General features: G+C 41.8%; 1 protein-coding gene across 1 annotated transcript in view; it reads right to left on the reverse strand.

Annotated features, from left to right (window-relative positions):
* The window catches only part of gdf3 (growth differentiation factor 3), a gene marked incomplete at both ends in the record, with an annotated part of 38342 nt that extends 22312 nt beyond the window's left edge, over positions 1-16030 (reverse strand). Inside the window, one exon of the mRNA XM_084314416.1 lies at positions 15751-16030. Within this exon, the coding sequence (XP_084170542.1) occupies positions 15751-16030 (280 nt within the window). The remainder of the gene's footprint in view (positions 1-15750) is intronic.
* Positions 16031-26033: the final 10003 nt, after the last annotated feature.

The raw sequence follows: 26033 nt of genomic DNA on the forward strand, positions 1-26033 counted from the left end.
ACCAGTGTTGTGGCTATGTTTGTGAAGATGATGTTTAAGTAATTGGCTACATCCAGCTTGTCTGTGATGAGCGTGTTGTCCGTCTTTATGTTTATGTTTGAGAATCTGGTTTTAAGTTGTTTACTGCAGCCTAGTTGATTATTGAGTAATTTCCAAAGTTCGCAGGGTTTGTTTTTGTTTTCCTCAGTTTTGTCGTTGATGAAATTTCTTTTTGCGGTTCTGATCATGGTGTTTACGTCATTTCTTAGTCTGTTTCTTTGAATTTTTTGTTCAACCACGTGGGCTTGGAGTTCACTGTTTGAGCTTTTGGAAAGCTTTGTCTGACTTTTATGAAGTTCAGAGCATTTTTTGTCTCTGGTTTTCATAGCGGCCAGTATTTCAGTGTGCATCCATGGCTCAGCGCGATTTTTAACCCTGGTGGTTCTTATGGGTGCCATGTTGTTGAGTATTGCTGTGAATTTGGTTTTGAATCCAAGCCATGTTTCTTCAACCTGTGTACCACTGAGTTCATCTGACCAGTCCAAGCTCCCCAGTTCTAGGTTAAAGGCCTCTCTAGAGTAAGTTTTGAGGTCTCTAGATGTGACTGTTTTGTGACAGCCGGCCTTCTGTTTTAGCTTTTTGCGGGTACAGAAAACCATATAATTATCACTTAACCCGCATGCTATCACCCCTTTATTGGAGATCATTGACTTGTCAGAGGTCAAAATGAGGTCAATGGTGGTTTGTGTCGAATCACATACCCTTGTCGGTTGGGTGATTAGCTGGCTGAAACCGTGCAGATCAGAAAATCTACTGAAGGCCTTGAAGACGGGTGCTGCTTTACGCAGCATATCCGTGTTCCAGTCCCCAATAAGAATTTTTTCTACCCCCTCCACCCCAGCTAAACACCCATCAAGTGTGTCATAAAAGCCACTCTGTTCTGGTGGTCTATAGATTGTGCCTACTAGTACTGGTTTCGCCCTGTCTAATAAGATTTCAATCCAAACAGTTTCAATTTCATCATGGTTAAGGTCAGTACAGTTGATGTATTTTTTTTGATCCACTTTTTCTCCCATTTTCTATCTTTTTCTCCCATTCCAATTTCGTATCATCCAATTCAACCCTCCCCTGTCACGGACGCTGTTTCTTGCCTCCCACAAGCCGGCTGCAATGTGGACTAAGTCATACATAGCACAAGTCCCCTCCGGTACTTGAGGTAACAGCAGTCGCATCTTTTCACCTGCGCAGCTCGATCTCTCAGTGGCGAGGAGTAACGCGTGGGAGGCTCACGCTGCCCCCGACACTTCCTGATTCTACTGCGCAGGCGCACCAACCGACCTGTAGGAGTCGCTGTCCACAACGCCCGATCCCCAACCATCAGTTTCCCACCCCCTAATACGGCCAATGTGTATTAGTACGGACGACCAGCTAAACTGAAAGCAAATGTGGAGCGCTGGGCTTGAACTGACAAGCCCAGCGTCTCCAGCATTTCGTGGCGAGCGCCTTGCCCACTACGCCACGTAGCCGCCCGTCAGTATGGTTGATGTATTTGGTATCCTTGTGTATATACACACAGACGCCACCTCCATACTGGTTCCTATCCCTCCCGACTATTGAGTAGTTTTCAATTTCAATCTCTGGATCCTGTACAGATGAGTCTAATTTTGTTAGCCTTACCGTTTAAAAACAACTGTTTGATTTCAGCCAGTTTAGGTCTCAGGCTATTTGTATTAAGATGGAATATGTGAAGTCCATTTTTGCTGGTAATCAGATTGATGTCATCACACTTGAGGTAACTCTGTTCATTTGTGTCCTGTCCTGTGGTGGGGGGAGGGGGGCGTTGTTGCCATTTGTGCCGTGAGTGGGGAGGGGGGGAGGGGGTGATTATTTGTCCTTTGCTGGAGTAATGTGACATTACTTTAACCTATAGAGTTGCACATGTGACATTACTTTAACCTATACAGTTGTACAGGTAAGGTGTGACATTACTTTAACCTATACCAGGGGTCAGCAACCTTTTTGACATGGAGTGCCTGTTTGAAATATAGTTGTAACTAGTGTGCCTCAACAATATTCCATGCATCGTAATTTTTTTTTCTCATAATCAGGTCTTTTTAATGAACATTTTTACATTATTACATCATTATTGTTATTATTAACAATATTATTATGATGGTTGTATCAACCCTAAATCTGAATTGGGGGGGGGGGGGATGCAATGCAGACAAACAGCTGCATACAGTGCAACCATTTCACTCACATTTGCTTATTCATTACTAATAAGTATACACAACCACATTATTTCAACCTAATAAAACTATGTTTATTGTCATTGTTTTAAGAACACAAGTTGACTTGGTAATACTCACATTTTGAGTAAAAAAAATTGCTCTTAACATGTGCAATGTTCAATGAAATAGAAAAATAAATAATAAAATGTGTTGATTAATCCCACTGGTCACAATGGTGACCGTAATAATGTTTGTTATAAGGCTCTGCAAATGTTACTGAATGATGTAGCAATGTATTTCCAGCTAAATTGAAATAATAAACAAATAAAGGGTCTCAATTAAATATGTGGTAGTAAAAAGAACCTGTGGGAGAATTTCAACAAGATAAATGCGACAACAGTGCAAAATATTTCACTATAATATTTAAAAGCAAAAAAAAAAAAAAAAAAAAAAAATTACAATTTTTATTTTTATTTTTATTTTTTTTATTGCTGCCCCCTGTGCCTATGCAAATGCCCCTGCGTGCCTATGCAGGCACGCGTGCCTAGGGTTGCCTACCCCTGACCTATACAGTTGCGCAGGTAAGATGTGACATTACTTTAACCTACAGAAGCCCTTAGAAGTCCAGCTTTTACTGCTAATCTACCACTACTCCACCACTCCACTTTGTGACTTTTGTTCTGGATTTCACACCTCCACTGCCTGCCACAGGCTGGAAAGATTTTCATCTTACATTTTTATTCGTCCCAAATGTCCCAGCCCCATCCAATTTCTTAGCTTTTTTCACTGTTTATTTATCATGCATTGCAACACTAATATATGGTACAGTAGCCCAAGTCAGACTGCCCATATACAAATTATCTTGGGGGTCTGAGGGCAGTAGCCCCCGACCCCCTCCCTGGGGAAGCACTTAAGTTAACTACCCTCGCTTTGTTTACTGCAGAAAATTAACTTAAGCACTTAACTTAAGTACCCTCGCTTTGTTTACTGCAGAAGATTAACACCTAGTGCTAGTTCTAAACTGACATCGAAGTGACATTGGAGTGGCAGAAGGGACCCGATTCTGAAAAGATTAATCTGTATACAGTTGTACAGGTAAGATGTGTCATTACTTTAACCTATACCGTTGTACAGGTAAGATGTGACATTACTTTTACCTATAGAGTTGCACAGGTAAGATGTGACATTACTTTAACCTATACCGTTGCGCAGGTAAGGTGTGACATTACTTTAACCTATAGAGTTGCACAGGTAAGATGTGACATTACTTTAACCTATACCGTTGTACAGGTAAGGTGTGACATTACTTTAACCTATAGAGTTGCACAGGTAAGATGTGACATTACTTTAACCTATACCGTTGTACAGGTAAGATGTGACATTACTTTAACCTATAGAGTTGTACAGGTAAGGTGTGACATTACTTTAACCTATACAGTTGTACAGGTAAGATGTGACCTTACTTTAACCTATACAGTTGTACAGGTAAGATGTGACCTTACTTTAACCTATACAGTTGTACAGGTAAGGTGTGACATTACTTTAACCCAGTGCTTCTCAAACTTTTTCTGTCAGGCCCCCCTTTGGCAGACCAAAATATTTTGCGCCCCCCCCCCCTCAACAAAATAGTCATGAAATGGGCCATGTTTAAATTGATTGAAATAACACCAATATCGTGACCTTTCAAATTGGCCCTATATTTTGTTTTCAGAGCTGTCATGGATGAAAAGCCAGCTTCACACAGATATGTGGTGCTGAATGGTATCAACACCTTAACTGCTGCATCATGAGATACTTGGTACTCAGCACCACACTCTGAAACTAGCTCTAGGTGGTATCAGATGAGATTTCAAAGAGTTCTTCCAAGAGTTTGGATGGAGATGTGTCAGGAAGCTTTGTCTCAATGTTGTCTGTAAAGGTTTTTTTTATCCAGAGTAACTTGGTGATCCTTTTCTGTGTTTTATTAAATAATGATTTTCAAATTTTGAGAAATGGTATTTTCATGGAGAACAGTGCAGCTGCAACAGATAGCACTTTAGTGCTAATTTTCTGGAACCCAAAAAAAAAAAAAAAAAAAAACGTTTTTTTTTTTTATATAAATCTCAAGGCCCCCCCTGTCATGCCTGTCACGCCCCCCACTTTGAGAAACACTGCTTTAACCTATACAGTTGCACAGGTAAGGTGTGACATTAATTTAACCTATACCACAAAGGCCACTCTGATGATGACCTGTGGAGGGATTTTCCACTTAACTTTGTAAAATAAAATAAAAAAAAATAGTTCTGATGGGTTGAGTTCAATGAAGATGTTCTTTTTTTTTAAACTTAAATTTTTTATTAACAGTTTTTAGACAGACAGCACTTACAAAAAATAAATAATAAAAAATAAAGAAACTAGCATCACAATAAAAACAAAAAGAAAAAACAGTGCACATAAATATTTACATGGGTATCACATGGTTAGTTGTCTGGTTCCCCTACTGTTGTTTTCTAGGTATTTGATACAAAGGCTGATTGTGTATCTCCCTTAAACAGGCATAAACAGGTAATTCCTACTCAAAGATGATAAATGCTGACTAAGGCTTGTATGTGTGATCTGGGTCCAGAGACCCTCCTTGAGCTTCTTTCTTCCCTTATCCTTCGTCCTTTCTTTTTTTTTCTCTTGTTTATTAACTTTCACTTTGCCTTTTGGTTCACCCATACACAAACCACATCATCCCTGAATATTTAATATCACACCGTTAAACAGACATAAATAATAAGGTATAAAAGCATTCAGCAATTGTAATATCCCAAAAACAAAATAGAAAATACTAACTAAAGCACAGGTGTGTGACATGGGTTCATAGACCCTCCTTGAACATCTTTCCTCCTTTACCCTTCGCCCTCTTGTGTTGCATTTGGTTCTTCCTCTGTGATGTCGTTCTCGTTCCTTTTATAATCCTCCCACTTTCCCCATCTTTCCCCAAATTTCTCTTCCTGTAACCTCAGCATGTGTGTTATCCTTTCCATATCCTGTATTTCTTCCACTATTCCTACCCATTTTGCTATCGTCGGTGGGTCTTCCTTGTACCACAGTCTCGTTATTGCTTTTCTGGCCACTATCAACATTATCTTTATTAAATATTTGTCCCCCCCTTGTATTCCCTCGTGTGTCAGGTCTCCTAAGTAAAGCACCAGTCCTGTTTGTGGTAGCCCGTATCCTAATATTCTGATCATTGCTTCCCCTATCTCCTCCCAATACCCCTTCAGCTTCTGACATCCCCAGAATATGTGCGTGTGATTTGCCCCCTCCTTCCCACACATCCTCCAGCATGCTTTTTGTGTTGGTGCATATTTTCCCTTCAGCTCTGGGGTTATAAAGAATCTGATTATGTTTTTCCATCCAAATTCTTTCCATATTCTCGATCCTGTTGTTGAATGTTGTACCTCGCATATGTTCCCCCATTCCTTCCCTGTTATTCCTATCTCTAGTTCTCTCTCCCATTTCTCCCTTATATAATCGGTCGCGTGTCCCTTGCTGGTCATTATAGCCCGGTATATTGCCGATATTACTCTTCCTTGCCCCCCTTCGTATGCCCATACTATCATCTTTATTATTCCATTCTGTTCCTCGTCTTTGGCCCCCCTTATTTCTTTGTTGTAGTAGTCTCTAACCTGTAGATATCTGAAGTGGTCTCTGTTTTCTAGTCCAAATTTCTCCTTTAATTTTTGTAGTGTCTGCATTTCTCCCTTCTCTATCATTTTGCATATCGCTGTTGCCCCCCCCCCCCTCTCCCACCTTCTGAATCCATGGTCTAACCTCCCTGGTTTGAATCTCTTGTCATGTGCTACCCATCTCAGGACCCCTGACTGCTTCTCCAATTTGTGTGTTTTTACTACTCTGTTCCATATGGTCAAGGTGCATTTGGTGATTGGATCTAATAGTCCCTCTTTTTCTTTAAATAGTTCCCTATCTCCCACCAGAGCTTGTACCTTGTATCCCTCCCCTTCTTTTTCAATGTCTTTCCATCTTGCCTCATATCTGTCGTTACACCAGCACGTCACTGCTCTCAGTTGTGCTGCATAGTAATAATCTTGTAGGCTGGGTACTGCCATCCCTCCCTCTTCCTTTGGTAGTTGTAGTGTTTTATATCTGACCCGTGGTCTTCTCCCCGCCCATATGAACCTCGATATCAGTCTGTCCCACTCCCTGAATTGATTCTGTGGTATTTGTATCGGTAGTGACTGGAATAGGTACAGTAACCTTGATAGTATGTTCATTTTAATGACCTCTATTCTTGAATTGAAGTCCAAGGGCATTACTGTCCATCTCTCTAAGTCTCTCACAAACAGTACTGTATTTGCAAATCTGGTATGTCATAAATGTATAGATGTAGCAGTACTGACTATCTGTATGTCATGTATGTCATATATGTCTATATGAATTGAAAATGGGGGACCCAGATGGAAACAAGACAAACGTCTTTCTCAGGTCTGCATCCCCTTAACAATTGTATGTATTGAGCCGTACTGTATTGTACCCATTCTGCAATCTGTTAAATAAAGTTTTCATTCATTCATTCATTCTTGATGTTCTGATTTATCTGTGTATAATTCGCCTCAAACAGTTTCTCCACCCCTCTCGTGATGTTCACCCCTAAGTATTTAATCTTGTCCATGTCCCATCTTATCCCGTACTGTTCTCTAATTTCCGTCGTTGGAGAATAGTTCCATGCTAAGGTCTGTGTCTTTGTCACGTTTAGTTTGTATCCTGAGTAGTGGCCATATTCCTTCAGTAGATCCATCAGTGCCGGGAAGCTCTTTTCTGGTTGCCTCATGTATACTATCACGTCGTCTGCAAATAGGCCTAGTTTATATTCCGTTCCCTTTATCCTTACTCCCTTGATGTCCTCGGTCTGTCTGATCAGTTGTGCCAGTGGTTCTATGAATCAATGAAGATGTTCAAACAAAATGTTTATTTTCCAAGTTTTACTGAAAGGATTGCAATATCAATAATACAAATGGTACAAAATATTCTACAGCTCTCTTCAGACAAAACATCAACTGGTACCAGGGAAACGAAAACAGAATCTCTGTCGATCCTCACCTTAAATACCATATGGACTTTTAAGAATGCTTTTGGTGTGTATTGTCACGCACTCTACTTTGCACATTGTGTGCGTGTCTGGCATATGCAGGTTTAAAGGTCACTCCTAAACTAAACTAAATGTCAACGCCCTAGGAGAGGGAAACCATGTGTGGTGTGTATATTATGATTGTGGACATAATGTGTCTTTGCGTGTCTGCACAGTGTGTAGGTGACTCTCCTTAATCTTCTGGCTTGGTAGAGACAGAAAACATAACTCTCAGGTTACATTCTCACTATTTCTACAAACCATATCCTAATGAATCTTCTTCACGTAACAGAACAGCAGAATGGCCTAGAGGTAAAAAGACAGACCAGTAACCAGAACTCTAGGCCGTTGCCCATAGACCGCTGCACGTCGAGCTCATGGAGGAGAGCGGGGGGTGGGGAGAAAATGAATGAATGTGGATGAGAGCCTCGATGCAGATTGATGAACCTAGAGTCTGTGGGCAATCTGCGCACGCGTAGTTCGGGAGTAGGTGCGAAAAAGCTACTATAGCTCGGGCCGAGAAAGTGCAGATCGACTCCGTGTTCAGGAGACTCTGGCGTATAAAAAAAAAGTCTATTGGATCGTGTCTCCAGCACCCCCACAGCCGTAGCTACAACCACTTAATGTCAAGGCTCTCATCCACATTCATTAATTTTCTCCCCCCGCTTTCTCTCCCACGATTTCATAACTCCGGAAGTGTTGCGGTGGTCTATACCGTATGAACTCTGACCACTATATCCGTGTACTGCCTCCACTGTCTACACCTGTGAAGTAGTTCACCCTTTCTATAGTCGACCCATATATTACTGTTTGCATAACCTGTATGATAGTAATTTACAATAATGATGATGATGATGTTTTTTATTTTCGTGTCTTACATACAGGTGTATGGGCTTACAACACAAGACAAACTAAGTATATAATAATATACTTGACAAATGACAGACCAAGATGGCCACACACACACATATAATACCGTATATATATATATTTATCTGTTGGATATATCTGCATATATTATAAGTATATCTGTATATATTCCATACCTACTCTTACTAGTTATACCACTGGCCCACTACCATAGTATATGTATAGTACCTGTATCACTGTACATAAATCAGTTTAGCATACATTACTCAGTAGCTTGTTATATATCTATATCACATTTAATCACTTGTACGTTGTATATTGTTAATGCACTTTACTGTTACTTTTGCACTCTGGTTAAATGCCAACTTATTTTCATTGTATTGTACTTGTGCTGTGCAATGACGATACATTTGAAGTTAATCTAATCTTTGAATCCAAAAAGGTCACTGGCCCAAGTGCCCTTGAGCAAAGTAGTTAACCCCCCCAAACTGCTCAAGGAGCACTGCACATGTGGGCGACCGCATGCGCTGACTTCTCTGAAGAAATGCATAATGTGTGTGGGACTGTATGGATGTATGCACAAGACACATACAAGTACATGACTTGTGTACTTGACAATAAAGTCATCTTCCATCCAATGCATACAATAGATATGTCTCAATCTTGCCTCCAATTTGCTTATAGTTGGATATATAATTAATTTGTAGGATATATACAATCTGACATTTGACCACTTAGATAGACAGTGTTTAGTACTTCTTATCAGCAACACAGGCATTGAGCAACATGTGCACCATTTAGAAAACAGCATATTCGATTACTTCATTTACAAAAATGTTAAAAAAAGTGAAATGCCTTGCTAAACAATACATAATTTAAATTATCATAAACGAATCTCAAAAACAAGAATTATACGATATTTCCGTTTTCATTCTAGGCCTAGTTTGTTGACTGAGCTTTTGATACAAGGACTAACAACACTAGATGTAAGAGCCAAAGCTATATATATTTAGGTTATTGTATTATAATGTTTAGATAAAGTCATTGAACCGTCGTATTTGTCATAATAGAGCATTCTAGGACATGGAATCTTCTAGAACGTTTGTGGTGCTGTCATAATAGCCCTTGCTGGAACATAGAACCTTCTAGAACGTTTGTGGTGATGTCGTAATAGAACTTTCTAGAACATAAAACATTCTAGAACCACATTATGACGTCATGATATAAAGTTATGGAACCTTCGTGACGTCACTGTATGATGTCATAACCGACCATTCTAGAACATTTGGGTCTCTATATAAGCGGGCGTTTTCTCAGAACGACAGTTTTTGCATCTTCGACCAGACTGAACGGATGGACTCAACAATGGACTGAAGCCAGAAGCCAGCAAGTGGATTTACGGCTTTCACATTACAAAGGAATTTTCATGTGTCGAGTCGGCGGTGATTTTGGAGACTGGGAAAATACAGTTTTCTTACCTTGTAGTAGTACTTGTATCTTGTAGTAATATTTGTAGTAGTGACAGGAATATTTAGGAAAGTAGATTTAGGACCACTTCTGTAAAGAAAGACTTCGCAAATAAACCATTTGGATATTTTTACTTTGCACTGGAGCGGCTGTGGACATTGCTTTTCTTTATCAACGGACGTACTACTCACGAGTAATTTGACCAGTGGAGTGGATCGCCGGCACTCACATTAGTAAGAAAACTTTGTTCCAAGAGGGAAAAGGAACAACACGAACTACTGGAGTGCTGAAAGAAGGAGAACAACAAAATGTCAAAACCTAAGAAGGTTGAGATGACACAAAAGGTCTATGAGGAACAGGTCCGTAATGCCATTAAAAAGAGGAAGGCTAAGTTAAGTCAACTAACTGGTCACATGAATAAGATGAATCAATTAATGGATGAGGACGACGATGGTAACTTGGAAGGTGTACAGACAAGATTGGTAGAATTCAACAAGCTATTCGGAGAGCTTAATACTTCAGTCCAAGTGGCACTAAGCCAAAACATAAGCAAGACCTCAGAAGAGGAGAGGAAGAAAGATAAGGATGAATGGTTCACACCGAGGGCTGACACATTTTCCAACAGAAAAGGCTGACACATGGATGAAAGAGGTGCATCAGCGTACAGCGGAGTCTAGGAAGCACCAAGATGAGGTCAGGCCTGAAGACAGTGCATCCGGCATCGTAGAAGGGAAAGGGTCTAGAGCCCCATCCACTACATTTTCCAGAGCATCATCTGCAAGCCTGCGGCTGAAAGCTGACTTAGAGAGGGCTGAGTTGCTAACCCAGGCGTCCGCTCTAAAACAAAAACGACAACTCGAGGTACACGCTCTAAAACAAAAACGACAACTCGAGGAACAGGAGGCTCTGCTCTTGGAGGAGCACACTAAGGCTCACACTAAGCTAAGAGCAGATAGGGAAGAACAGGAGGCTAAGCTAAGAGCAGAGAGAGAGGAGTTACAGATCCAGGCTGCTTTAGCAGCCTCAGAGGCTAAGCGCAAAGTACTGGCAAAGTACGAGGACCAGCGAGCTTCATCCAGAGTGTCCCGTAGGGATGGAAGGAACTCTCACCTAGAGAAAAAGAGTTCCTTCGTATCACAAGCTCACGAGCAGGCTAGGCCTGCTCCCGAGGCCATAGCGAAAATAGAAGAACCTACTTACAGTAGCAGCTACAGAGCACCTGGCGGTGCTACACAGAAAGAGTCTCTGCAACAAGAGCCCAAACGAGCCATGGGGGATTTACCAGTGAGGCAGCAATGCCATGCTACGCTGCCCCCTCAACAGATTCCTATATTCGGGGGAGAACCTATGGAGTACAGGCTATTCATCAGGGCCTTTGAACACGGAGTGGAGGCCAAGACAGATCGTGACAGTGACCGGCTGTACTTCTTGGAGCAGTACACGGAGGGGCAACCAAGAGAGCTGATAAGAAGTTGTCTTCACATGGAATCAGAACGAGGCTATCCCGAGGCAAGGAGGCTCTTGAAAAGACATTTTGGAAATGGATACAAGATCTCAATGGCGTATATAGACAAGGCACTGAACTGGCCTACTATCCAGTCCGATGACGGAGAGGCGCTCCACTCCTTTGGCCTCTATCTCACTGGATGCCTCAACACTATGGCTGACGTGGAGTACATGCAGGAGCTTGACAGCATATCAAATATGCGTGCCATCACAGCCAAGCTTCCATACAAGCAGAGAGAGCAGTGGAGAAGCAAGGCCTATGCTCTTCTAGAGAAAGATCAGCGCAGCGCCAAGTTCAGCGACCTTGCCGATTTTGTCAACCTACAAGCCCAAGAAGCCCTACACCCGCTCTTCGGCAACATCACAGATGGAAACCAGAGCCAAGCTAAGGCTCACAAAGATGAGAGGACCTCCAGAAATAGCGGCGCTCAGGGAAGCTTCACAACAGCTGCTACTGCAGTCCAGCACCCGGCAGAGGCTCAAGCAGGCCACGAGGGGGATACCCTCTGTGCCTTCTCCAACCCTTGCCTCTTCTGCCAAGGAGGACAGCATGCCCTGGAGCAATACAACAAGCTGAAGAAGTCTCTTCACAAGGAGAAGATAGAATTTTTCCAGAGTAAAGGCCTATGTTTCAGCTGTCTGAAACGGGGTCACATGAGCAAGGACCGCCAAGAGAAGATTAGCTGCCGAGTCTGCCAGCTTCCCCACCCTACAGTTCTACATATTAATAACAAAGCTGCCTATGAGGAAGCAAGGTACCAGAGGGAGACATCGGACATCGGATGCCAGGCATCGGACATCGGATGCCAGTCCTGCGCAATGAGACTTGGATACAGGGGCCGGAATTCCTCACCAAGCCCGAAGAGGAATGGCCTCAGAACCCAGAACCCCATGGGGACCTAACCACGGAGGACCCAGAGGTAAAGAACGCCGTGGTCAGCGCTACTGCAGCTGAAGAGCAGTTCGACAAAGTTCAGCAGTTCCGGGAATGTTACTCCAATTGGAACCGTCTCCAGAAGGCAGCTGGTTGGATGCTGAAGCTTAGAAGCACTCTACTGAGGCTGTGTCGCCAGAGGAGGGAGATGAATGCTTCGCTCACACAGTCTGAGGGAGACACAGATGGAGCTCTTCAAGGCAAGCCTGGAGAAGACGGACCTCACTGTGAAGAATATAAAGGAAGCAGAGCTCGAGATCTTTGTGAAGAAGAAGCTGCATGAGGCGGTGGTAAAGACCGTCCTCCTACGGTGTGCCATGTATTATACAACGGCATGCAAATTTCTCGATTCTGATTGGCCATTTACACGTCTTTATTGGCAACAATCCACGGTCCTGGGCTCAGGACCCGCCCACAACCGAATCACATAATCACTCCGCCGGCTCACTCCGGGAGAATGTTGATAGCGCCAGAATGTTGATAGCGCCATAAGCCCATAACGACTAAATATGAAGCGATTCTGTCAAGGGGAATGTGTTAGTCCTTTAAACAATGTTGGATGATGTAATTGATGGGTCTTGAGTCAATCTAGAACAAGAAAAATCGCGGATTGATTGATAGATTAATTGATTGATTTAAATTTCTACTTCCTTCCCACTGACTGCAGCGTTCACTCTCACACTGTCCGACGCTGGCGTACACACACACACACACACACACACACACACACACACACACACACACACACACACACACACACACACACACACACACACACACACACACACACACACACACACACACACACACACACACACACACACACACACACACACACACACACACACACACACACACACACACACACACACACACACACACACACACACACACTCCTGTCTGCAACAGCGGGGGAGTCAGACTGAGAGAGAAGCAGCGCTGTTTTAAGTGAGCATGGTCTATTGAATTGATTGATTGGTTGATTGATTGCTAATTTTATTACTGTACCCCTGGTTTCCAACTGGTTAAGTTTAGGCTAAAAGAAATAAATAAAAAAATAGGGCGAAGAAAACGTTTTTTTTCCTATAGGGCAAAGAAAACCTTTTAATTTGTTTTACCTACTTTATATAGAAGCATCTAAGAATGAAGTTCTATGGAAAGTAGGTCTGCATTCCCTTAACAATTGTGTGTATTGAGCCGTACTGTATTGTACCCATTCTGCATCTGGTAATAAAATTTTCAATCAATCATTCCAATAATACACAGTTGGATGTGTTAGTTGGTTGGATGCACTTCAAGCTGCTTCCACATGAGGCAACTTCTCTCAATCATTCCAATAATACACAGTTGGATGTGTTAGTTTGGTTGGATGCACTTCAAGCTGCTTCCACATGGAGGCAACTTGTCTTTTTTGTAGTTGTGGGAACTACTTTTTCTGGCGGATGGTTTTTTCAATAAATCTTCGATTAATGTGTGTTTATTGTATAGAAATAAGGTTGGATGAATCTGGCAGTTGTATAAAAGCTTTACACCACTTGCAGTCGTGATTTGTGACCAATAAACCATGCCTAGGGGGGTCTAACGACCCTCGGCTGCGCCTCGGGCCTAACAACCACCCCTAGGCATGGTTTATTGGTCACAAACCACTCCTGCGCGTGATGTAATGCTTAACTAGTGACCTCTGGCACCAGGTATTGGTTATCCCGCAGCGGAGACACTTTTCAGTTGAAATGGTGTTTGGTTTGGATCATTGTGTTTTAGTAGTTAGTAATTGTCTGTGGATTAGAAGGACAATTAGGGGCCGGTGTAAGAGCCAAAGCTATATATATTTAGGTTATTGTATTATATGAATGTTTAATATTGATTGGATTTAGATAAAGTCATTGAACCGTCGTATTTGTCATAATAGAGCATTCTAGAACATAGAACCTTCTAGAACGTTTGTAATCTTCGTGATGTCACCGTATGATGTCATAACCAAACATTCTAGAACATTTGGGTCTCTATATAAGGGGGCGTTTTTGCATCTTTGACCAGACTGAACAGGACAGAGCGGATGGACTCAACAATGGACTGAAGCCAGAAGTGGATTTACGGCTTTCACATTACGAAGGAATTTTCATGTGTCGAGTTGGCGGTGATTTTGGAGACTGGGAAAATACAGTTTTCTTACAGTACCTTGTAGTAGTATTTGTAGTAGTGACAGGAATATTTAGGAAAGTAGATTTAGGACCACTTCTGTAAAGAAAGACTTCACAAATAAACCATTTGGATATTTTTACTTTGCAATGGAGCGGCTGTGGACATTGCTTTTCTTTATCAACGGATGTACTACTCACGAGTAAGTAATTTGACCAGTGGAGTGGATCGCCGGCCCTCACACTATTTCTCAACTGGTGGGTTGCGGGGCCATTTGAGTGGGTCGCGGATGTGTGTATTAAAAAAAAAACATTTTTTGCACTACCTATCTTTGTGAAAGTGGCTTCTCAGCTCTGGTCCAGCTGAAGACAAAGCAGAGGAACAGATTGGACATTGAGCATGACCTCAGAGTTGCTTTGTCTACCATCACCCCAGACTTTTGTCAGGAGCAAACAACATCCCCAGTTATCCCATTAGTTCCCTGGGATGTTAAGCTAAGAAGTCTGCCAAGAAGGATATATTATTTATTATTATTATTATTATTTTATTTCATTGTGTTTTTAGCCCTATAGTTGCACTTTTTTGCAACCCCAGTTATCCCATTAGTTCCCCCAAACTTACTGAAGGTCTGTTATGTTAAGCTAAGAAGTCTGCTAAGAAGCATATTATTTATTATTATTTTATTTCATTGAGTTTTTATCCCTAGTTGCACTTTTGTTGCAACCCCAGTTATCCCATTAGTTCCCCCAAACCAGGTCTGTTATGTTAAGCTAAGAAATCTGCTAAGAAGCATATTATTTATTATTATTTTATTTCATTGGGTTTTTAGCCCTAGTTGCACTTTTGTTGCACTGTGTTTATTTCATGTTGTTAACCGTGCATGAAAGATTGCGTATTACTGCAAAAAAAAAAAAAAAAAAAAATGAAATAAATCATAGTGGTTCAAAAATGTGGGTCGCGACTCGCGACTTAATGACTACATAACATGTTGGGTCCCGAGGCTAGACCAGTTGAGAACCACAACAATTAAATCAGAATTCAATTGCATTTGCCTGCGTTTGTTTACATGTCATTGGTGAGGTTTGCAAACACAAGAGAAAAACAGATCATTCTGATTTACAATGGGTTAGAAATGACCACACAAAACAACTTGTATTCCATGTACAGATCAAGCTACAGATCAAGAATGTATGTAAAATATAACATAAATGTATTTGGCCAAATAATGAGTGAATGAATGAAATTAATGAACGAAAATAAAGTTAACCGATTTCAGAATGGGTACAATACAGTACGGCTCAATACACACAATTGTTAACCCTTTCACTGCCAAACGGTTAACCCTTTCACCGCGACAAAACACAGAAGGTTAACCCTTTCACTGCCACCGCCACGCAATAGCAGGTTAAGAGAGAAAGACGTTTGTCTTTACATCAGGGTCCCCCATTTTAAATTCATATAGTGACAGACAGTGATGATGATAGTGAGTAAAAAGAAACAACCTGTACCTTGGTCCTGCACGTATCGGATGATGTTACCGCGCACTCCATACTCGGAGACCATGCAGGAGTCGCTCTCCCGGGCCTCGGTGTCTCTGCCCCGCTTAAACATCCTCCACAGCAGAGCGGGGACGCGGCGGTGGTGTCCCGCGGGGGCCCCCGGTCTACCGGCGAGACCCAGGGAGTGGAAGAACAAGTTCTCCTGCAGCGTCGTCTCCTCCACGTCCGCCAGAGTGGGCGCGCTTGTTAATAATAATACAACCACTACTAAAAGCACGAATCGTGTCATTATTATAATGAATAATATCCGACTTATTGGTCCTCTTCTCAAACGCACTGTCGTTCGCTTTCTTTGTGGATTATTTTCAAATCCCCGCGTTCACACAGGTGACTGATCATGATGATTATTGATGCTGATTGGCCGATAGGGCGCGCCCCCCCCTGCTGTGATGATGGCACCCTGGTGGCTGGAGACTGGCCAGCCAGGGACAGAGACACGATAAGGACAGGATGTCAGGCTGAGATAATGAGGGAGACAACTGGCATCAATCAATCAAAACACATGGGTTGGCCTCTGGTCGGGTCTATTAAAGGGGAACTCCACTTTTTTGGAAATTAGCTTATTTAACATCTTCCCTGGAGTTAGACAAGAAGATGCATACCTTTTTTTTTGTCTCTGTGCGTGCATTTTAGCTTTGGGAATAGACGCTCCGTTAGCATAGCTTAGCTTCATCTAAGTCATGCATATCAAGTTTGGTCAATGTCAGACCTTGCAATACACTGTAAGGCACTGTAAGGCTACTGTCCTGCCTCACTTCCAGTGATGAAGCTAAGCTATGCTAACGGAGCGTCTATTCCCAAAGCTAAAATGCACGCACAGAGACAAAAAAGGTATGCATCTTCTTGTCTAACTCCAGGGAAGATGTTAAATAAGCTAATTTCCAAAAAAAGTGGAGTTCCCCTTTAAAGGCCTTGAAAAGAACACAACAAAAATTATTTCCACACCTGACTTACATTCACACTTGCCTGTTCACAAAATATACATGTCAACTGACCTCTGTTGTGGCTTCATCTTTATTTCCATTTCAGAGATTAAATAGCTCTCCAGCACACATTCGAATTCCAGACACCTACAGTATAGCTTTCTATCTATAACCTATTTTATAGGTTTATAAGTGTGTGTGTGTGTGCGTGTGCGAGTGTGTGTGTGTGTGTGTGTGTGCGTCGTGTGTGTATGTGTATGTGTGCTGCACATGGGTGTGTAATATGCGTGTGCTAAGGATTTTATGTCTATTCTATTCTACTATTTTATTGCACTGCACTATTGCACTATTTTACTCTGTCTATTTTATCTTACTCTTTTTATTATTGTCTATTTAAAACTGAATCAAACCATAAACAAGGTGGCCTGTTGGGATGTTGGATCCTAATGTGAAAAACTGTGATTTTATGTCTGCACTTTATGTGCCAATTTTATCTTTTTTCTGTTGTGAAGCACTTTGAGCTACAGTTTCTGTATGAAAGGTGCTATACAAATAAAGTTTATTATTATTATTATTATTATTATTATTATTATTATTATTATTATTATTATTATTATTATTATTATTATTATTATTATTATTATTATTATTATTATTATTATTATTATTATTATTATTATTATTACTGTGCTTGCATGTGTGGGTGTGTATGCATGTGCTTGTGGGTGTGTATGCGTGTTCTTGCAGAAACCACATGCAGTCGTGGTTATGATGAGACCTCAGCGGGGATCTTAAACGCTGCTCTACCAAAACATCCAGCCAGGATCCGTGGAGAGCGAAGATGACAATCTGGTGAGCATGCACGTTGCACGTGTGTGTGTGTGTGTGTGTGTGTGTGTGTGTGTGTGTGTGTGTGTGTGTGTGTGTGTGTGTGTGTGTGTGTGTGTGTGTGTGTGTGTGTGTGTGTGTGTGTGTGTGTGTGTGTGTGTGTGTGTGTGTGTGTGTGTGTGTGTGTGTGTGTGTATGCGTGTGCTTGTGTGGGTGTGTATGCATGTGCTTGTGTGGGTGTGTGTGCTTGTGTGTGTGTGTGGGTGTGTGAGAACTCTTATCAGCATGAGCTGGCTCTTAGATATGCAGCAGGCATTCTGGGTTCCGTAACCGTGGCGATTGGGAGCCTGGTACGGCACAGCCTTGTCTTTAAACAAGCAGCAAGAATGTATCCCATGCAATACATCACAGAGTCTGTTCTGCTGTCTGCTGTCTACACTACAGTCTGCTGTCTACACCGTCACACTACAGTCTGCTGTCTACACCGTCACACTACAGTCTGCTGTCTACACTACAGTCTGCTGTCTACACCGTCACACTACAGTCTGCTGTCTACACCGTCACACTACAGTCTGCTGTCTACACCGTCACACTACAGTCTGCGGTCTACACTACAGTCTGCTGGCTGTCTACACCGTCACACTACAGTCTGCTGTCTACACCGTCACACTACAGTCTGCTGTCTACACCGTCACACTACAGTCTGTGGTCTACACTACAGTCTGCTGGCTGTCTACACGTCACACTACAGTCTGCTGTCTACACCGTCACACTACAGTCTGCTGTCTACACCGTCACACTACAGTCTGCTGTCTACACCGTCACACTACAGTCTGCTGTTTACACCATCACACTACAGTCTGCTGTCTACACTACAGTCTGCTGGCTGTCTACACCGTCACACTACAGTATGATATCTACACCATCACACTACAGTCTGCTGTCTACACCATCACACTACAGTCTGCTGTCTACACCATCACACTACAGTCTGCTGTCTACACCGTCACACTACAGTCTGCTGTCTACACCGTCACAATACAGTCTGCTGTCTACACTACAGTCTGCTGTCTACACTACAGTCTGCTGTCTACACCGTCACACTAAAGTATGATGTCTACACCGTCACACTACAGTCTGCTGTCTACACTACAGTCTGCTGTCTACACGTCACACTACAGTCTGCTGTCTACACGTCACACTACAGTATGATGTCTACACTACAGTCTGCTGTCTACACTACAGTCTGCTGTCTACACCGTCACACTAAAGTATGATGTCTACACCGCCACACTACAGTATAATGTCTACACCGCCACACTACAGTATAATGTCTACACCGTCACACTACAGTCTGCGGTCTACACCGTCACACTACAGTCTGCTGTCTACACCGTCACACTACAGTCTGCGGTCTACACCGTCACACTACAGTCTGCTGTCTACACCGTCACACTACAGTCTGCTGTCTACACCGTCACACTACAGTCTGCTGTCTACACCGTCACACTACAGTCTGATGTCTACACGTCACACTACAGTATGATGTCTACACCGTCACACTACAGTCTGCTGTCTACACCGTCACACTACAGTCTGCGGTCTACACCGTCACACTACAGTTTGCTGTCTACACCGCCACACTACAGTATAATGTCTACACCGTCACACTACAGTCTGCTGTCTACACCATCACACTACAGTCTACTGTCTACACGTCACACTACAGTCTGCTGTCTACACCGTCACACTACAGTCTGCTGTCTACACCGTCACACTACAGTCTGCTGTCTACACTACAGTATGCTGGCTGTCTACACCATCACACTACAGTCTGCTGTCTACACCGTCACACTACAGTCTGCTGTCTACACCGTCACACTACAGTCTGCTGTCTACACCGTCACACTACAGTCTGCTGTCTACACCGTCACACTACAGTATGATGTCTACACTACAGTCTGCTGTCTACACGTCACACTACAGTCTGCAGTCTACACCGTCACACTACAGTCTGCTGTCTACACGGTCACACTACAGTCTGCTGTCTACACCGTCACACTACAGTCTGCTGTCTACACGTCACACTACAGTCTGCGGTCTACACCGTCACACTACAGTCTGCTGTCTACACCGTCACACTACAGTATGATGTCTACACGTCACACTACAGTCTGCTACACCGTCACACTACAGTCTGCTGTCTACACGTCACACTACAGTCTGCGGTCTACACCGTCACACTACAGTCTGATGTCTACACCGTCACACTACATTCTGCTGTCTACACCGTCACACTACAGTCTGCTGTCTACACGTCACACTACAGTATGATGTCTACACCGTCACACTACAGTCTGCGGTCTACACCGTCACACTACAGTCTGCTGTCTACACCGTCACACTACAGTCTGCTGTCTACACCGTCACACTACAGTATGATGTCTACACCGTCACACTACAGTCTGATGTCTACACGTCACACTACAGTATGATGTCTACACGTCACACTACAGTCTGCTGTCTACACCGTCACACTACAGTATGATGTCTACACCGTCACACTACAGTCTGCGGTCTACACCGTCACACTACAGTCTGCTGTCTACACCGTCACACTACAGTCTGCTGTCTACACCGCCACACTACAGTATAATGTCTACACCGTCACACTACAGTCTGCAATCAACACCGTCACACTACAGTCTGATGTCTACACCGTCACACTACAGTATGATGTCTACACCGTCACACTACAGTCTGCTGTCTACACGTCACACTACAGTCTGTGGTCTACACCGTCACACTACAGTATGATGTCTACACCGTCACACTACAGTATGATGTCTACACGTCACACTACAGTATGCTACACGTCACACTACAGTATGATGTCTACACCGTCACACTACAGTATGATGTCTACACCGTCACACTACAGTCTGCTGTCTACACCGTCACACTACAGTATGATGTCTACACCGTCACACTACAGTATGATGTCTACACCGTCACACTACAGTCTGCTGTCTACACCGTCACACTACAGTATGATGTCTACACCGTCACACTACAGTCTGCTGTCTACACCGTCACACTACAGTCTGCTGTCTACACCGTCACACTACAGTTTAGTACAGTATGATGTCTACACCGCCACACTACAGTATGATGTCTACACCGTCACACTACAGTCTGCTGTCTACACGTCACACTACAGTCTGCTGTCTACACGTCACACTACAGTATGATGTCTACACGTCACACTACAGTATGATGTCTACACCGTCTCACTACAGTCTGATGTCTACACCGTCTCACTACAGTCTGCTGTCTACACCGTCACACTACAGTCTCACTACAGTCTGCTGTCTACACCATCACACTACAGTCTGATGTCTACACCGTCTCACTACAGTCTGCTGTCTACACCGTCACACTACAGTCTCACTACAGTCTGCTGTCTACACCGTCACACTACAGTCTGATGTCTACACCGTCTCACTACAGTCTGCTGTCTACACCGTCACACTACAGTCTGATGTCTACACCGTCTCACTACAGTCTGCTGTCTACACCGTCTCACTACAGTCTGCTGTCTACACCGTCACACTACAGTCACTTTAAAAGACAACACCAGTGACCAGTCACCTTTGGTAGTTTATATATAAATATAAATATACACATTTATATATTTCGTTTTTTCATTCATTTTTTACCTTATATGAACCACTTTTCATACCACCACTGTTGTCTTCCAGTGTACCTGAAAACGTGTGTTGTGCCATGTGAACGTCACTTGTTTTCTGAAAAACCTTCACACGGTGATACAGAATTCCTCTACTTCCCCTTCAGACACACTTTAGACACATTAGACGCCTTTTCGGTAACGGCAAAGGATTGTGAAAAAATAACAATCACTTAATTCTCCTCTCAAGACGAGCACGACTTGGGACAAACAGAAACACTGGTATATTGTCGTTTTACTGAAACCCATATGGTCTGAATTTCAGTGAGTGGATCTTTGAAATTGTGGGTGTAACATGTAAGATGAAGTGGTGGAGAGATATGGGGGGGGGGGGGGGGGGGGGGGGACTATGATTGAGTAACAAGTCCTTGCTTTTGCTGGCAGCCCCCTCATTCCTTCCAAGTGGTATAAAACCCAGGAGGGGGCCGGCAGCCGTGGTTCTGATGAGACCTCAGCGGGGATCTTAAACGCTGCTCCTCCAAAACATCCAGCCAGGATCCGTGGAGAGCGAAGATGACAATCTGGTGAGCATGCACGTTGCACGTGTGTGTGTGTGTGTGTGTGTTGTGTGTGTGTGTGTGTGTGTGTGTGTGTGTGTGTGTGTGTGTGTGTGTGTGTGTGTGTGTGTGTGTGTGTGTGAAATAGAGAGCGAGAAAAAGAGTATTGTTACAGTTTAGGTCAGTTTTCTGTCACAAAGAGTTTCTGGTTCTGTCATTATTTTTTTAAATGTTCAAAGCAATAACCCAGATTTGTTGTGTTCATGTGTGTAATGTATATATATGTATATGTATATGTGTATGTTATGAATTAATGAATGTAGCTATGTATGTACAGTATGTATGTATGTACTGTATATGTGTATGTAATGAATTAATTAATGTAGATATGTATGTATGTATGTATATGTGTATGTACTGAATTAATGAATGTAGCTATGTATGTATGTGTGTATGTATAGTATGTATGTACAGTATGTATATGTATGTATGTATGTATGTATGTATGTACTGAATTAATGAATGTAGCTATGTATGTATGTGTGTATGTATGTATGTATGTATGTATGTATAGTATGTATGTACAGTATGTATGTATGTATGTATGTATGTATGTATGTATGTATAGTATGTATGTACAGTATGTATGTATGTATGTATGTATGTATGTATGTATGTATGTATGTATGTATGTATGTATGTATGTATGTATGTATGTATGTATGTATGTATGTATGTATGTATGTACAGTATGTATGTATGTATGTATGTATGTATGTATGTATGTATGTATGTATGTATGTATGTATGTATGTATGTATAGTATGTATGTACAGTATGTATGTATGTATGTATGTATGTATGTATGTATGTATGTATGTATGTATGTATGTATGTATGTATGTATGTATGTATGTATGTATGTATGTATGTATGTATGTATGTATGTATGTATGTATGTATGTATGTACAGTATGTATGTATGTATGTATGTATGTATGTATGTATGTATGTATGTATGCATGTGTGTATGTATGTATGTATGTATGTATGTGTGTACAGTATGTATGTATGTATGTATGTGTGTATGTATGTACAGTATGTATGTATGTATGTATGCATGTATATATGTGTGTATGTATGTATGTATGTATGTATGTATGTACAGTATGTATATGTATGTATGTATGTATGTATGTATGTATGTATGTATGTATGTATGTATGTATGTATGTATGTATGTGTGTGTGTATGTATGTATGTATGTATGTATGTATGTACAGTATGTATGTATGTGTGTATGTATGTACAGTATGTATGTATGTGTGTATGTACAGTATGTATGTATGTATGTATGTATGTATGTACAGTATGTGTGTATGTATGTGTGTATGTATGTATGTATGTATGTATGTATGTATGTATGTATGTATGTATGTATGTATGTATGTATGTATGTATGTATGTATGTACAGTATGTATGTATGTATGTATGTATGTATGTATGTATGTATGTATGTATGTATGTATGTATGTATGTATGTATGTATGTATGTATGTACAGTATGTATGTATGTATGTATGTATGTATGTATGTATGTATGTATGTATGTGTGTATGTATGTATGTATGTATGTATGTATGTATGTGTGTACAGTATGTATGTATGTATGTATGTATGTATGTATGTATGTATGTGTGTATGTATGTACAGTATGTATGTATGTATGTATGCATGTATATATGTGTGTATGTATGTATGTATGTATGTATGTATGTATGTATGTATGTACAGTATGTATATGTATGTATGTATGTATGTATGTATGTATGTATGTATGTATGTATGTATGTGTGTGTGTATGTATGTATGTATGTATGTATGTATGTATGTACAGTATGTATGTATGTGTGTATGTATGTACAGTATGTATGTGTGTATGTACAGTATGTATGTATGTATGTATGTATGTATGTACAGTATGTGTGTATGTATGTGTGTATGTATGTATGTATGTATGTATGTATGTATGTATGTATGTATGTATGTATGTATGTATGTATGTATGTATGTATGTATGTATGTATGTATGTATGTACAGTATGTATGTATGTATGTATGTATGTATGTATGTATGTATGTATGTATGTATGTATGTATGTATGTATGTATGTATGTACAGTATGTATGTATGTATGTATGTATGTATGTATGTATGTATGTATGTATGTATGTATGTATCTATGTATTGTGACAGATCTCCTCCCCCCTCCCATGGATATGTGAAGGATGGGAGATACTTCTGCCACGGAAGGAGTAGAGTCAATTAGGTAGCTGATTAGTACAGAACACACCTGCGCATCATTAGTCCACCCACATCTCACGTGCACACACAGAGTCCCACACACTACATAACCACTAGGTTAGAGAGGAGTTAGTTGAGCGGAGGTGAGGTTGGAGTTGTTGCATTGAGAGAGAGAGATTGTGTATTCGGAGTTGTGAAGGTGAGAGGAAGTAATAGGAGAGGTAAAGGCGAGTAGGTGTTCTTTGTGTACTGGACCCTGGACTGGCTGAGATACCCACTTGTGTACTAACCCTGGACTGGACGACTACCCCGAATTGTGAACAATCCCCTTTTCTGTCTGCTAGCCTGTTTTGTGTTTTTTACCTTCGGACTGAATCACGACCATTCTTTTGCTTTTCCCCTCTGGATTCTGCCCTGAATTCAATAAATATATTGTATTGATTGATATTGCTCTTGTGGGGACATTCAAATGTGTTTGTATTTGAACCGTGGCGAGCCTGAACACCACCAGGTTCGTCACAGTATGTACAGTATGTACAGTATGTACTGTATGTATGTATGTATGTATGTATGTATGTATGTGTGTAATGAATGACTTAATGAATCTAGCTCTGCATGTAATATAATTATGTAATGTATCTCCATCCTCTGTCCTCAGTATGAGGTCAACACTGTGGCTGCTCTCTGCTTGGATCTGTGCTGTGTGTGTGGCCTGGAGTGAAGCAGCAGAAGACCAGGTCCTCCTGACCACAGCGTCTGCAGACAGACCGCCCGGCGACAACATGGACCCCACTGGGTCACCACCAGCACCGCACCGCATCTTTGGAAACGTTGCCGGTGTCAACAAGTGAGTTAATAACCCTTCCACTGCCACACTACCAAAGGGTTAACCCTTTCACTGCGACAATACAGAAGGTTAACCCTTTCACAACCACACGACATAAGGTTAACCCTTTCACTACCACACTACAGACGGTGGTCAACCTTCTGTAGTGTGGTAGTGAAAGGGTTAACCTTCTGTAGTGTGGCAGTGAAAGGGTTCATTAAACTCTGCTGCCGAACGCATCCAGCCTCGAGGATGACTGTGGGAAATTAAAGGGCCACTTCGCCAGAAAACAATGCTGATGATTTATTTTGATTTTGCATCCAAAGATCCTTGTGTGAAAACTGTTTTGCACACATTCATTTAGTTTGACAGTTTATTGAGAGTAAATTAGTTTTAATATGGCCACCGGTGGTGATGTCAGCGGGGACATTGAATACTTAATGTGTTAAATTACAGCTCAATGAAATGATATGGTAGACGTTCCTATAAAAGGTATTGTTATTTTCATTTAACATTTCATATATCATTTCATTGAGGTGTACTTAACACAACACAAGGATTCAATGTCCCCGATGACATCACTGGTGGCCATATTCAAACTCATTTACTCTCAACAACTGCCCAAACTGTTTGAATGTGTGTGGGATCATGTGCAAAATAAATCAGCATTGTTCTTTGGACAATGTTTGATTGATTGATTGAAAACTTTTATTAACAGATTGCAGAATGGGTACAATACAGTCTGGCTCAATACAACAACTGCTAAGAGGATGAAGACCAGAAAAATACTTTCGTCTTGTTTACATCAGGGTCCTCCATTTTCAATTCATCAAGACATTTAGAAACATACAAATATACGGTACTATGTAAGAAAGAGAGAACATCATAACAAATTGAAATTAGAAGGGGGAGAAACTGTACATTGGAGGGGGTTGGGTGGGGGGGGGGGGGGGGGGGGGATTTTTACATTTACCTGGGCCAGTTTCTAATTGCAGCCACCCGTAGGTGCTCTTTAAAGAGCGGTTTTGAAGGAGGGTAGGGATTCACATTCCTTTACGGCTGTGGTGGGTAGGGTGTTCCCAAGGCCAGATTAAGACTTCAGAG

Source organism: Notolepis coatsorum (assembly GCF_963971535.1).
Source record: "Notolepis coatsorum genome assembly, chromosome: 5".
NCBI lineage: Eukaryota > Metazoa > Chordata > Actinopteri > Aulopiformes > Paralepididae > Notolepis > Notolepis coatsorum.